This window comes from Hyperolius riggenbachi, chromosome 10 (assembly GCF_040937935.1).
Source record: "Hyperolius riggenbachi isolate aHypRig1 chromosome 10, aHypRig1.pri, whole genome shotgun sequence".
Classification (NCBI taxonomy): domain Eukaryota; kingdom Metazoa; phylum Chordata; class Amphibia; order Anura; family Hyperoliidae; genus Hyperolius; species Hyperolius riggenbachi.
Genome location: NC_090655.1, coordinates 66970812 through 66984904, shown reverse-complemented (window position 1 = coordinate 66984904; position 14093 = coordinate 66970812). Strand labels below are relative to the sequence as shown.

At 44.3% G+C, this 14093-nt stretch overlaps 1 protein-coding gene across 1 annotated transcript in view; it reads right to left on the bottom strand.

Annotated features, from left to right (window-relative positions):
* The window catches only part of FHIP2A (FHF complex subunit HOOK interacting protein 2A), a 48316-nt gene extending 34452 nt beyond the window's left edge, over positions 1–13864 (bottom strand). Inside the window, exons 1-2 of the mRNA XM_068258526.1 lie at positions 13678–13864; positions 2854–2932 (exon numbers count right to left, since the gene is read on the bottom strand). Coding sequence (XP_068114627.1) covers positions 2854–2932; positions 13678–13722 — 124 coding nt within the window. The 5' untranslated portion in view covers positions 13723–13864. The remainder of the gene's footprint in view (positions 1–2853; positions 2933–13677) is intronic.
* Between the last annotated feature and the right edge of the window lie 229 nt (positions 13865–14093).

Here is a 14093-nt window from a genome sequence, read left to right as displayed (position 1 = left end):
CTGATTAAATAGGGCCAGGTCACCATAAAGATTATGATCTTCAGCCATTCCCAGGTCCAGCGTTAAGTAAAACATGTCCTATACAGAATGTCTTTCTTAAGGGATCTGCAATTCTGTGCAGCCAGTCTTGTGAGTCAGAGAGGAGAATCAATAGTGCCAAGCTGTACACTACGGCAGGTGACCAGCAGCCTTTATACTTAATCTGACGTCTCTCAGGTATTATCTCCTATTGCTTCACTATTCCGTAACACAATTGTCAATCTATGTCTCAATTCCTTGCAAGGATTGCAAAAATACGCTTGGATTCCCTTTTTGCGGTACCCTAAGTGGAAATGATATGTTTGTTAAGTGCCGAACAACTTCTGGGGAAGTGAAGTGTTTTCCTTCACGAAACGCGTCGAGCCAAGTGCTCAGCCTTGAAGTACTGTATAACATCTGTTGATTATATGAAGTACTAATGTCTTTGGCTGTTCAGATGCTTGATATGTCCACCCAGATTTGTTTGTGACCCTTTGCAGTGGATTTATATTATATGGATATGAACAACAGTGTGTGTGTGTGTGTGTGTGTGTGTGTGTAGTGTGTGTGTGTAGTGTGTGTGTGTAGTGTGTGTGTGTAGTGTGTGTGTGTAGTGTGTGTGTGTAGTGTGTGTGTGTGTGTGTGTGTGTGTGTGTGTGTGTGTGTGTGTGTGTGTGTGTGTGTGTGTGTGTGTGTGTGTGTGTGTGTGTGTGTGTGTGTGTGTGTGTGTGTGTGTGTGTGTGTGTGTGTGTGTGTGTGTGTGTGTGTGTGTGTGTGTGTGTGTGTGTGTGTTGCACCCGACTGTAAGCAATGCCAGTTTTGTACCGACAGAGCTGCTAATTTAACTTGTTGTTATCCTACGTGCAATTGATTGCAATTGCAAGTATTAGTACAGCTACTTTGGCTGAAGTTGTACGCAACTGCGCATGCGCAGCCCATCCACATACCCCACTCGATCACACGCCCGTTACTTCAAGCATCATGTGCAATTGCGCACGACTTCAGCCGAAGTTGCAGCACAGTATAATGTCCTCAGTGATGCAGATGGAGCCCGGGGCAGATGTGCTCCCCCATAAGCTATATCAGTGTTGGCGACCCTATGGCACGCGTGCCCGAGGCGGCACGCAGAGCCGTCTCTGTGGGCACGCGTGCGGTGGCCACTACCATCACTAATCCCACAACCCCCGCCGCCGAGAACCCCGCATGCAGTGATGGGTCGTTCGCTAAGAGCTGATTCTGTTCAGCGATGGGGAAGAGCCGAAGCTGTGCCCCCACGCTGTCCCCGCTCTGCTCACAGGGGCACCTGATCAGACGTCAGCACATCCTGTCAGCGTGGGACTTTCGGCTGGCTGCGGGAAGGTAATCGTGGAACTGCGCGCCGCCGCTGGGAGAGTAAACTGTCAGGTTAGTAAATTCTTTTTTTTGCAGGCATTTTCCCACGTTTCGTTATTTTCTGCTGACATGTTGCCCACATTGCGTTATTTTCTGCTGACATGTTGCCCACATTGCGTTATTTTCTGCTGAAATGCTGTGTAGAACTAAAATCCAAACTGTGACTTTCCTGTTTTCACCGAGCCTGACTCTACTGCTTCCACCGTCCTTACAGCATACTTCTATTGCCAAAGGCCTAATCTACTTAAGAAGAACAATATTTTGTGAAAATTACTGCTGCCTATCTAAACCGTAACCTTAAAGGAAATGTCAAATAAATGCCAAATAATGCTACCCCATGATCTACTTACCCGTGGCTTCCTCCAGCCCCTAGCAGCCGACATGTCCCACACCACAGCTCAGCTCTCAACCGCCGGCAAGGGGTTCCGTCCGGTGCAGAGGCCGACCTTGTGAGGTCATCCTCTACTGTGCCTGCGCAAAAGGCGCTGTCAATCAAGCCCACTTTGTCCGGAGTGTACTGCGCAGTGCACTCCGAACAACGTGGACTTGATTGACAGCTGTGCTAGCTCAGGCACAGTAGAGGACAACCTCGGCCAGCGGCTGGGAGTGGAGCTGTGGCTTGGGACAAGTCAGCTGCAAGGTGCTGGAAGAAGCCCCGGGTAAGTAGATCATGGGGTAACATTATTTGGCTGTCAGTTCCTTTAAAATAAACCTGAGGTGAGAGGGATATGGAGGCGGTCATGTTTATTTCCCTTTAAGCAATACTAGTTATCTGGCTGTCCTGATGATCCTCTGCCTCGAATCCCTTTAGCTATAGCCCCTGAACAAGCATGCAGCAGATCTGGTGTTTCTGACATTGTTATATCAGACAAGATTAGCAGCATGCTTGTTTCTGGTGTTATTCAGACACTACCGCAGCCAAACAGACCAGCAGGACTGCCAGGCAACTGGTACTGTTTAAAAAGAAAATACATATGGCAGCCTCCATATTCTTGTCACTTCAGTTTTTCTTTAATCAGTTTTAATATATTTTATACTTGTTGGCGCCTCTGTTACATACATTTTGTTAGATAAGGTTTAATAGGTAACATTCAAACAACGAATGTAGAGTTCTGCACACATCCATATTTAGGACATCTTTGAATTAAAAAAAAAAATCCTTTAATCGAGGATTTTAGCTGTTTGGTCGGAGTCCCACCTTACTGTTTCCGCGGGAGGGTGAGAGAGCGAGACAGCTATCAAGTAAGTGGGTGTGCTGCACCTGCAGGGTATTGTGGGAATTATACAGCAGTTTCCATATTTATCACCTGTACACATACAGCACAGAGAGTAGTTATCGGTGAAGCAGGACAACAGGTCGTGCTAAACTCAAATACAGTCTCCCCACCCTGCCCACATGCTGCTGACACAATGCCTGAGGCCAGAGGTACTGAAATATCTTACCAGATGTCTCTATGTAGTAGTGAGTGATCGCCTTCCAGTGATATACAAAGTCCTCCTGCAGTGGCAGTGATGGGGCGAGCTGTGACACAGAGGATAACTGATCAGAGAACAATGATATAAATGCATATATAAACATTACAACAAAGGGGTCATACTTACATGTGTCAAAAAGCATGCCTTTCTCTGTGTATTTTTTTTTTTATGTGTTTGTGTTTTTACATGTGTGTTTGAAGGGAACCTTAAGTGAGAGGTATATGGAGGCTGCCATATTTATTTTATTTCAATCAATACCAGTTGCCTGGCAGCCCTGCTGATCTCTATGGCTAGAGACAACAGAAAAAAGTATGCGGCTAATCGTGTCAGATTCTTGTCAGAAATATCTGATCTGCACGCAGAGGATTAGGCAACCATTATAGGGCACACAATGTATATTATTATGCAGGGGGTGTATGGGATATAATATAGTGAGGACAGACGGATATACAGCCAGTAGAGAACACACAATGTATATTATTATGCAGGGGGTGTATGAGATATAATATACAGAGACCAGAGAGATATACAGCCAGTAGAGGGGCATACAATGTATATTATTATGGAGGGGGTGTATGGGATATAATATTACAGAGGACAGAGAGATATACAGCCAGTAGAGGGGCACACAATGTATATTATTATGCAGGGGGTGTATGGTAAATAATATACAGAGGACAGAGAGATATACGGCCAGTAGAGGAGCACACAATGTATATTATTATGCAGGGGGTGTATGGGAAATAATATACAGGGGACAGAGAGAGATATACTGCCAGTAGAGCGGTACACAATGTATATTATTATGCATGGGGTGTATGGGATATAATATACAGAGGACAGAGGGATATACAGCCAGTAGAGGGGCACACAATGGGCTCTATTCACAATCACACATGCGGTAAGAGATTTTTTTACCGCTATATTACCGCCAGTGATAATTTCCACATTTTTTCCACATTCACTAAAAATGTTCCGCGTGTTTCCCGCATGCGGGAAAATCCCAGAAAGATGCATAAAAATGTTTGGGAAACATGCGTAATTACATAGTAAACATGCGGAAACCACGCGGAAAAAAGTGGCATAAAAAAACTTGTCCCCCCAAAAAAATTAAAGTCCAGCAAACACAGCTCTCAAGGCTCCAGACTCCATTTATCACTAGTACTAGTAGGTGATTAAAAAAAAAAAAAGTAAAGTAAAAAAAAAAAAAAAAATTAGTAGTTCTACGTCAAAGAGGACATGTGCGCTCCCGCGGCCGATCGCGTGCGTGCACACGCGCTCCCGGCCCAAGGTTCATTGGCCCAGGAATCAATGAATCGGGCCATGGTGCCCGATCACGGATTCCTCTCCCCCGCAGAAGCTTCGCTTTTTCTGACTCCTATGTACCTCTAAGCGTACATTATACGCTTAGAGTGACGTCATGTAAACAAACTCAAGGTTGCCACATCTTGTGGCCAAAAAGTAAAACTACAATTAAATGTAAAAAAATAAATAAAAATACACATATACCCCAAACAAATACTATTTACATCCCACCCTCCCAAAAATACCTACATAAAAGGTTTAATAATAAAAAACAAAACTCAAATTTTTACCTAAGGGTCTAAACTTTTTAAATATCTATGTAAAGATGAAATATTTCTATTTTTTTTTCTTTTATAAGCTTGTAAATAGTGATGGATGCAAAACGGAAAAAATGCTCTTTTATTTCCAAATAAAATATTGTCGCCATACATTGTGATAGGGACATAATTTAAACGGTGAAATAACTGGAACAAATGGGCAAATACAATACGTGGGTTTCAATTATGGAGGCATTTATTATTTTAAAACTATAATGCCCGAATACTGAGAAATAATGAATTTTTTCTGTTTTTTTCTTATTCTTACTGTTAATTTGTATTTACAGTAAGGTAGCTCTTAGCAAAATGTACCACCCAAAGAAAGCCTAATTGGTGGCGGAAAAAAGAAGATATAGATCAGTTCATTGTGATAAGTAGCGATAAAGTTATAGGCTAATGAATGGGAGGTGAACATTGCTCGGATGCATAAAGTGAAAACGACCGAGGGCTTAAAGGGACTCAGAGCAGTGCAGAAACTATGGAAAGATGCATATCATTTTAAAGCTCTCTTTCTCCTCTTTCCAATGATATATAAACCGCCGCCCTATGCCTTTTAGTTTTCGCTATTTTCGTGATTGAATTTGCCGCGGCCGCGATTTCAATCGCGAAAAAAAAGGAAATTAAAAGGCGTAGGGCGACGATTTAGGTGTCACCAGAAAGAGGAGAAAGAGAGCTTTAACCACTTGCCGACCGCACGCTTATACCGTGCGTCGGCAAAGTGGCAGCTGCAGGACCAGCGACGCAGTATTGCGTCGCCAGCTGCAGGCTGATTAATCAGGAAGCAGCCGCTCGCGCTAGCGGCTGCTTCCTGTCAATTCACGGCGGGGGGCTCCGTGAATAGCCTGCGGGCCACCGATGGCGGCTCGCAGGCTAAATGTAAACACAAGCGGAAATAATCCGCTTTGTTTACATTGTACGGCGCTGCTGCGCAGCAGCGCCGTAAGGCAGATCGGCGATCCCCGGCCAATCAGTGGACGGGGATCGCCGCCATGTGACAGGGGACGTCCTGTCACTGGCTGCACAGGACGGATAGCGTCCTGTGCAGCCCGGATCACCGGGGGGGAAAGGTAGGAGAGGGAGGGGGAGAATGTCGCCGCGGAGGGGGGCTTTGAGGTTCCCCCCCCCGCAACATGCCTGCACGCAGGAGCGATCAGACCCCCCCCCTGCACATCATCCCCATAGGGGGGAAAAAAGGGGGGCGATCTGATCGCTCTGCGTGCACCCTGATCTGTGCTGGGGGCTGCAGAGCCCACCCAGCACAGATCACAACAAACAGCGCTGGTCCTTAAGGGGGGGTAAAGGGTGGGTCCTTAAGTGGTTAAAATGATATCCATCTTTCCATAGTTACATTGTATTACACAGGCCGACTTTTTCTGCTGAATGGAGCTGCTGACACTGGGGAAAGTGTCGTCCTGTGTAATACAAGTAACTATGGAAAGATGGATATCATTTTAAAGAGAATCTGTATTGTTAAAATCGCACAAAAGTAAACATACCAGTGTGTTAGGGGACATCTCCTATTACCCTCTGTCACAATTTCACCTCTCCCCGCCGCATTAAAAGTAGTCAAAAACAGTTTTAAAAAGTTTGTTTATAAACAAACAAAATGGCCACCAAAACAGGAAGTAGGTTGATGTACAATATGTCCACACATAGAAAATACATCCATACACAAGCAGGCTGTATACAGCCTTACTTCTGAATCTCAAGAGATCACTTGTGTGTGTTTACCTTCTGTCCCCAGCTTCTCTCATGCACTGAATATTACAGGCTTCCTGCAGACAGCTCTGCCTATGTCGTTAATTCCTCAGTATGTGACAGACCAGCTCCTTTCACAGCCTCCAGAGGAGGATTTTTATCCAGCTCTCTTCTATCACTGATAAGATAGCAGAGAAGCTGCTGGCTTATGTAAATAAAACACACACTGGAGTGTGCATAGAGGAACAGTTCAACACTGAAGAACTTGGCAGCCTTCCAGACACAGGCCGACAAGTCTGACAGGGGAAAGATACATTCAGTGTTCTCCCCAGAAATCTTTGCCAGCCGGGTGGCATGAAAAAGTAGCCGGGTGGGGAAGTAAGGGCTCATTGAGTGGAGGAGAGGGTCACGCGAGGTGGGTGATTGGTTTGCTGGGGAGTTGGGACAAGTGTGTGTTTGTAGAGCAGGGGTCTCAAACTCAATTTACCTGGGGGGCCGCAGGAGGCAAATTCAGGATGAGGCTGGGCCGCATAAGGAATTTCACAATCGCGGCGCATCGCCGCCTCTGCCCGCCCCTCTCACTCTTCCTTCACAGAGAGGGGCGGGGAGAGGCGGCGATCCGTGTGGCGATTCCCTTCCAGGAAATGCCGGCGGATTGCCCCCCGGGCGATTTGGGGGCTCTGCAGCCCTCGTTTAGCGGCGGGGATGCGGCGGATTACTTGGGAGCACTGAAGCGAACTATAAGGAAGCTTTTGCCGGCGAGGGCCACAAAATATTGTATCAAGGGACGCAAATGGAGTTTGAGACCCCTGTTGTAGAGGATCACAAAAAGTGTCAGGTGGGGTATTTTGATCACCCTGGGTAATACTAGGTGAGGGAGAAGGTTGCGCCGAGTGCTACTGGATGTGGGTGGAGATAATACCACTGACAGCTATCAGGTGGGGAGGGAGATCTCACCCTTGGTGCAGGTGTTGTGGGTGAGGGGTTCATACTAGATGCCTCACACTGTGTTGCTAGTGGATTGAGTGTACATGACTGGCTGCTGCAAATGGACAGGGAACCATCTTTCTTTGGGTTGTATGGAGGAGGGGTCTCGCACTGTGTGATATATATCAGCTCCTCCCTGGCTTGCATAGGCAGAACAGACCCATAGGAGTCCAGGAAAGATTTATTTATGATTATGAAGGATTGCAGTCAGGACACAGGACTTTCACGACACAAGCACACATATATAACAAGAGAGCTATGTGCTCCCACAGCCACTGGCTCTCACACAGTTAAGTCTGCAGTTTACATTGTGGCTGACTCCACACAGCATTCCATCTCTCACCATGACCTGCCCGGGATCCTCCTGCTATAAATCACAGCCCACCACACTTCTCCATCCTGTTGTCAGCTCCCCTATGACTCCAGCACGTGTTTCTCCCCTGTGCTATAAATCAGACCACCGCACTGCTCCGTCCCGCTTTATACGCTGAACTTCGTGCACATAAATTAACACGTTCAGCCGGTCAATGATTGCGCTCTGTCTGCCTCTAGTCTCTGCCCAGCACATCCCCACACAGCTTATACACACTACACAGTCACGAGCCTAGTCTGGACTCTGCAGTGACAGTCGGCAGCTAGCGCTATGGTCACACCTCTTACCATGCGCTGAGCCAATCAGTGCAGGAGCTCGCCCGGGAAGCACGAGATCTCGTGTGCAGAGGGGAAGAAGCACATCCTGACAGCCGGGCACTTGTCAGTGAAGAGTGCGGCTCGCAGTGACAGATTTCATCAGCCGGGCGGTAACTTATCTTACCTGGGCGCTCCGCCCGGCTGATTGATCCTGGGGAGAACACTGTACATTGATTTATTACAGAGATGGTTATAGTAGAAAGTGTTGCAGTGAGCCACAACACATTAGAATAGGTTTAGGAACGTGTAGGATGGTAGAAAAAACATTGTAATTTTTGTTACAGAGTCACTTTAAAGCTCTCTTTCTCTTCTTTCTGGCGACACCTAAATCGTCGCTCTACGCCTTTTAGTTTTCTTTATTTTCGCGATTGAAATCGCGACCGCGGCAATTTCAATCGCGAAAATAGCGAAAACTAAAAGGCGTAGGGCAGCGGTTTATATATCATTGGAAAGAGGAGAAAGAGAGCTTTAACCACTTCGCCCTATCTGGACGGATATATCCGTCCAGATGGGCACTGCTGCTGCAGCCGTGTGGTGCGCGCGATCGGGCGATCGGGCGCGCGCTCCCGCTGCCTCCCCCGATCAGTGAATGGGAATATAATTCCCATTCACCGATCTAAGTCTCCGGCAGAAATGCCGACGCTTTCTCATCAGAGAGCGCGGTATTTCTGCCCCCAGGAAACATCACCTTCTTCTTATAGTTCCTAGATGCGAGATCGTTTGCATCTAGGAATTTTTTGAATGTGGCCATCTTGTGGCCAAATAGTAAACTGCACCCACATACCTAAATTAAATAGAAAAATACATTATATTACATCTAAAATTAGCTATTTACCTCCCAAACTAAAATTACCCAAATACATTTTTGTATTTAAAAAAAAATAAAAAAAATTACAATTTAAAAAAAAAAAAACCTATATAAATAGTTACCTAAGGGTCTGAACTTTTTAAATATACATGTCAAGAGAGTATCTTATTAATTTTTTTAAAATTATAAGCTTATAAATAGTGATGGACGCAAATTGAAAAAATGCACCTTTATTTCTAAATAAAATATCGGCGCCATAAATTGTGATAGGGACGTAATTTAAACGGTATAATAAGCGGGACTAATGGGCACATAAAATGCATGGGTTTTAATTACTGTAGCATGTATTAATTTTAAACTATAATGGCCAAAAACTGAGGAATAATGATTTTTTTCCATTTCTATCTTAATCTTCCTGTTAAAATGCATTTACAGTAAAGTGGCTCTTAGCAAAATGTACTACCCAAAGAAAGCCTAATTAGTGGCGGAAAAAACAAGCTATAGATCAATTAATTGTGATAAGTAACGATAAAGTTATTGGCGAATGAATGGGGGGTGAACATTGCTCGGATGCTTAAGATTTTCAACGCTGTAGGCTGAAGTGGTTAAAATGATATGCATCTTTCCATAGTTTCTGCATTGCTCGGAGTCCCTTTAAGTGGTTAAGTCACAAATAAGGCGCCCCTTTTTTTTTTGTGAATTTTGATTTTTTTGCGGGAACTTAACCGACTTTTACGGACTTCTACCGCATTTTTTACGCATGCGGATAATTAATGCGTAAAATTTTACACATGCGGTAAATGTTTATGCGTGCAATTTTGTGAATGTCAAGATGGTCTCATTTCAGTTGGGAATTTACCGCAAGTGCATTTCCGCATGCGGAAAATTATTGTGAATAGAGCCCAATGTATATTATTATGCAGGGGGTGTATGGGATATAATATTACACAGGACAGAGAGATATACAGCCAGTAGAAGGGCACACAATGCATATTATTATGCAGGGGGTGTATGCGATATAATATACAGAGGACAGAGAGATATACAGCCAGTAGAGAAGCACACAATGTATATTATTATGCAGGGGGTGTATGGGATATAATATACAGAGGACAGAGGGATATACAGCCAGTAGAGGGGCATACAATGTATATTATTATGCAGGGGGTGTATGGGATATAATATACAGAGGACAGAGGGATATACAGCCAGTAGAGGGGCATACAATGTATATTATTATGCAGGGGGTGTATGGGATATAATATACAGAGGACAGAGGGATATACAGCCAGTAGAGGGGCATACAATGTATATTATTATGCAGGGGGTGTATGGGATATAATATACAGAGGACAGAGGGATATACAGCCAGTAGAGGGGCATACAATGTATATTATTATGCAGGGGGTGTATGGGATATAATATTACACAGGACAGAGAGATATACAGCCAGTAGAAGGGCACACAATGCATATTATTATGCAGGGGGTGTATGGGATATAATATACAGAGGACAGAGAGATGTACGGAAGGCACACAATGGATATTATTATGCAGGGGGTGTATGGGATATAATATACAGAGGACAAAGAGATATACAGCCAGTAGAGAAGCACACAATGTATTTTATTATGCAGGGGGTGTATGGGATATAATATACAGAGGACAGAGGGATATACAGCCAGTAGAGGGGCACACAATGTATATTATTATGCAGGGGGTGTATGGGATATTAGATTACAGAGGACAGAGAGAGATATGGCCAGTAAAGGGACACACAATGTATATTATAATGCAGGGGGTGTATGGGATATAATATTACAGAGGACAGAGAGATATACGAGGAGCACACAATCTATATTATTATGCAGGGGGTGTATAGGATATAATATACAGAGGACAGAAGGATATACAGCCAGTAGAGGAGCACACAATGTATATTATTATGCAGGGGGTGTATGGTATATAATATACAGAGGACAGAGAGATATACAGACAGTAAAGGGACACACAATGTATATTATAATGTAGGGGATGTATAGGATATAATATTACAGAGGACAGAGAGATATACGGGGGGGGGGGCACACAATGTATATTATTATGCAGGGGGTGTATGGGATATAATATACAGCAGACAGAGAGATATATAGTCAGTAGAGGGGCATACAATGTATATTATTATGCAGGTGGTGTATGAGATATAATATACAGAGGACAGAGAGATGTACGGGGGGCACACAATGTATATAATTATGCAGGGGGTGTATAGGATATAATATACAGAGTGCAGAGAGATATACAGACAGTAGAGGGACACAATGTATATTATTATGCAGGGGGTGTATGGGATATACTATACAGAGGACAGAGAGATATACAGCCAGTAGAGGGGCATACAATGTATATTATTATGCAGGGAGTGTATGGGATATAATATACAGAGGACAGAGAGATATACAGCCAGTATAGGGGCATACAATGTATATTATTATGCAGGGGGTGTATGGGATATAATATACAGAGGACAGAGAGATATACAGCCAGTAGAGGGGCATACAATGTATATTATTATGCAGGGGTGTATGGGATATAATATACAGAGGACATACAGCCAGTAGAGGGGCATACAATGTATATTATTATGCAGGGAGTGTATGGGATATAATATACAGAGGACAGAGAGATATACAGCCAGTAGAGGGGTATACAATGTATATTATTATGCAGGGGGTGTATGGGATATAATATACAGAGGACAGAGAGATATACAGCCAGTAGAGGAGCGCACAATGTATATTATTATGCAACTGGTGTATGGGAAATAATATACAGAGGACAGAGGTATATACAGCCAGTAGAGGGGCACACAATGTATATTATTATGCAGGGGGTGTATGGGATATACTATACAGAGGACAGAGGGATATACAGCCAGTAGAGGGGCATACAGTCAATGCATATTATTATGCAGGGGGTGTATGGGATATAATATACAGAGGACAGAGAGATATACAGCCAGTAGAGGGGTATAAAATGTATATTATTATGCAGGGGGTGTTTGGGATATAATATACAGAGGACAGAGGGATATACAGCCAGTAGACGGGCACACAATGTATATTATTATGCAGGGGGTGTATGGGAAATAATATACAGAGGACAGAGGTATATACAGCCAGTAGAGGGGCACACAATGTATATTATTATGCAGGGGGTGTATGGGATATAATATTACACAGGACAGAGGGATATACAGCCAGTAGAGGGGCATACAATGTATATTATTATGCAGGGGGTGTATGGGATATATTATACAGAGGACAGAGGGATATACAGCCAGTAGAGGGGTATACAATGTATATTATTATGCAGGGGGTGTATGGGATATAATATACAGAGGACAGAGAGATATACAGCCAGTAGAGGAGCACACAATGTATATTATTATGCAACTGGTGTATGGGAAATAATATACAGAGGACAGAGGTATATACAGCCAGTAGAGGGGCATACAATGTATATTATTATGCAGGGGGTGTATGGGATATATTATACAGAGGACAGAGGGATATACAGCCAGTAGAGGGGCATACAATGTATATTATTATGCAGGGGGTGTATGGGAAATAATATACAGAGGACAGAGGGATATACAGCCAGTAGAGGGGCATACAATGTATATTATTATGCAGGGGGTGTATGGGATATAATATTACACAGGACAGAGAGATATACAGCCAGTAGAGGGGTATACAATGTATATTATTATGCAACTGGTGTATGGGAAATAATATACAGAGGACAGAGGTATATACAGCCAGTAGAGGGGCATACAATGTATATTATTATGCAGGGGGTGTATGGGATATAATATTACACAGGACAGAGAGATATACAGCCAGTAGAGGGGTATACAATGTATATTATTATGCAACTGGTGTATGGGAAATAATATACAGAGGACAGAGGTATATACAGCCAGTAGAGGGGCATACAATGTATATTATTATGCAGGGGGTGTATGGGATATAATATACAGAGGACAGAGAGATATACAGCCAGTAGAGGAGCACACAATGTATATTATTATGCAACTGGTGTATGGGAAATAATATACAGAGGACAGAGGTATATACAGCCAGTAGAGGGGCATACAATGTATATTATTATGCAGGGGGGTGTATGGGATATATTATACAGAGGACAGAGGGATATACAGCCAGTAGAGGGGCATACAATGTATATTATTATGCAGGGGGTGTATGGGATATAATATTACACAGGACAGAGAGATATACAGCCAGTAGAGGGGCATACAATGTATATTATTATGCAGGGGGTGTATGGGATATATTATACAGAGGACAGAGGGATATACAGCCAGTAGAGGGGCATACAATGTATATTATTATGCAGGGGGTGTATGGGATATAATATACAGAGGACAGAGGGATATACAGCCAGTAGAGGGGTATACAATGTATATTATTATGCAGGGGGTGTATGGGATATATTATACAGAGGACAGAGGGATATACAGCCAGTAGAGGGGCATACAATGTATATTATTATGCAGGGGGTGTATGGGATATAATATACAGAGGACAGAGGGATATACAGCCAGTAGAGGGGCATACAATGTATATTATTATGCAGGGGGTGTATGGGATATATTATACAGAGGACAGAGGGATATACAGCCAGTAGAGGGGTATACAATGTATATTATTATGCAGGGGGTGTATGGGATATATTATACAGAGGACAGAGGGATATACAGCCAGTAGAGGGGCATACAATGTATATTATTATGCAGGGGGTGTATGGGATATAATATACAGAGGACAGAGGGATATACAGCCAGCAGAGGAGCACACAATGTATATTATGCAGAAGAGGATATTATGACTGGAGCGGGCAGTTCCGGCCACGTCATCAGTCCCGGTGTCTCCGGTGCGGCCTCCTCCTCCCCCCGACACTCACCGCCTCCACCGCCTGCTGTAAGATGGAGGTAAACTTGGAAAACATCTTCCGCCTCTGCTGCGCCAACCGGGAAGACCGGGAGCCCTCCGACCCCGCCAGCCTGACACCGTCCACAACACAACGTATACAGCGCCCCCTCCCGGCCACCGGAGCACAGCTGTCCTGCACCGAGCAGTGCGCTCTGCTGCCACCTGCCGACCCTCCGCCGCAGCGCTGCCTGACGCACTGGCCGCCATCTGCTGTACAATGCCTGGTACTGCACCGAGCAGAACGTTGTGCTGCGATGCTGCCTGACGCACTGCCCGCCATCTGCTGTACAATGCCTGGTACTGCACCGAGCAGAGCGCACCGTTGTAACACGTCGCTGACTGACACACTTCGCACCATCGCCATCTGCTGTATAATGCTTGGTACTA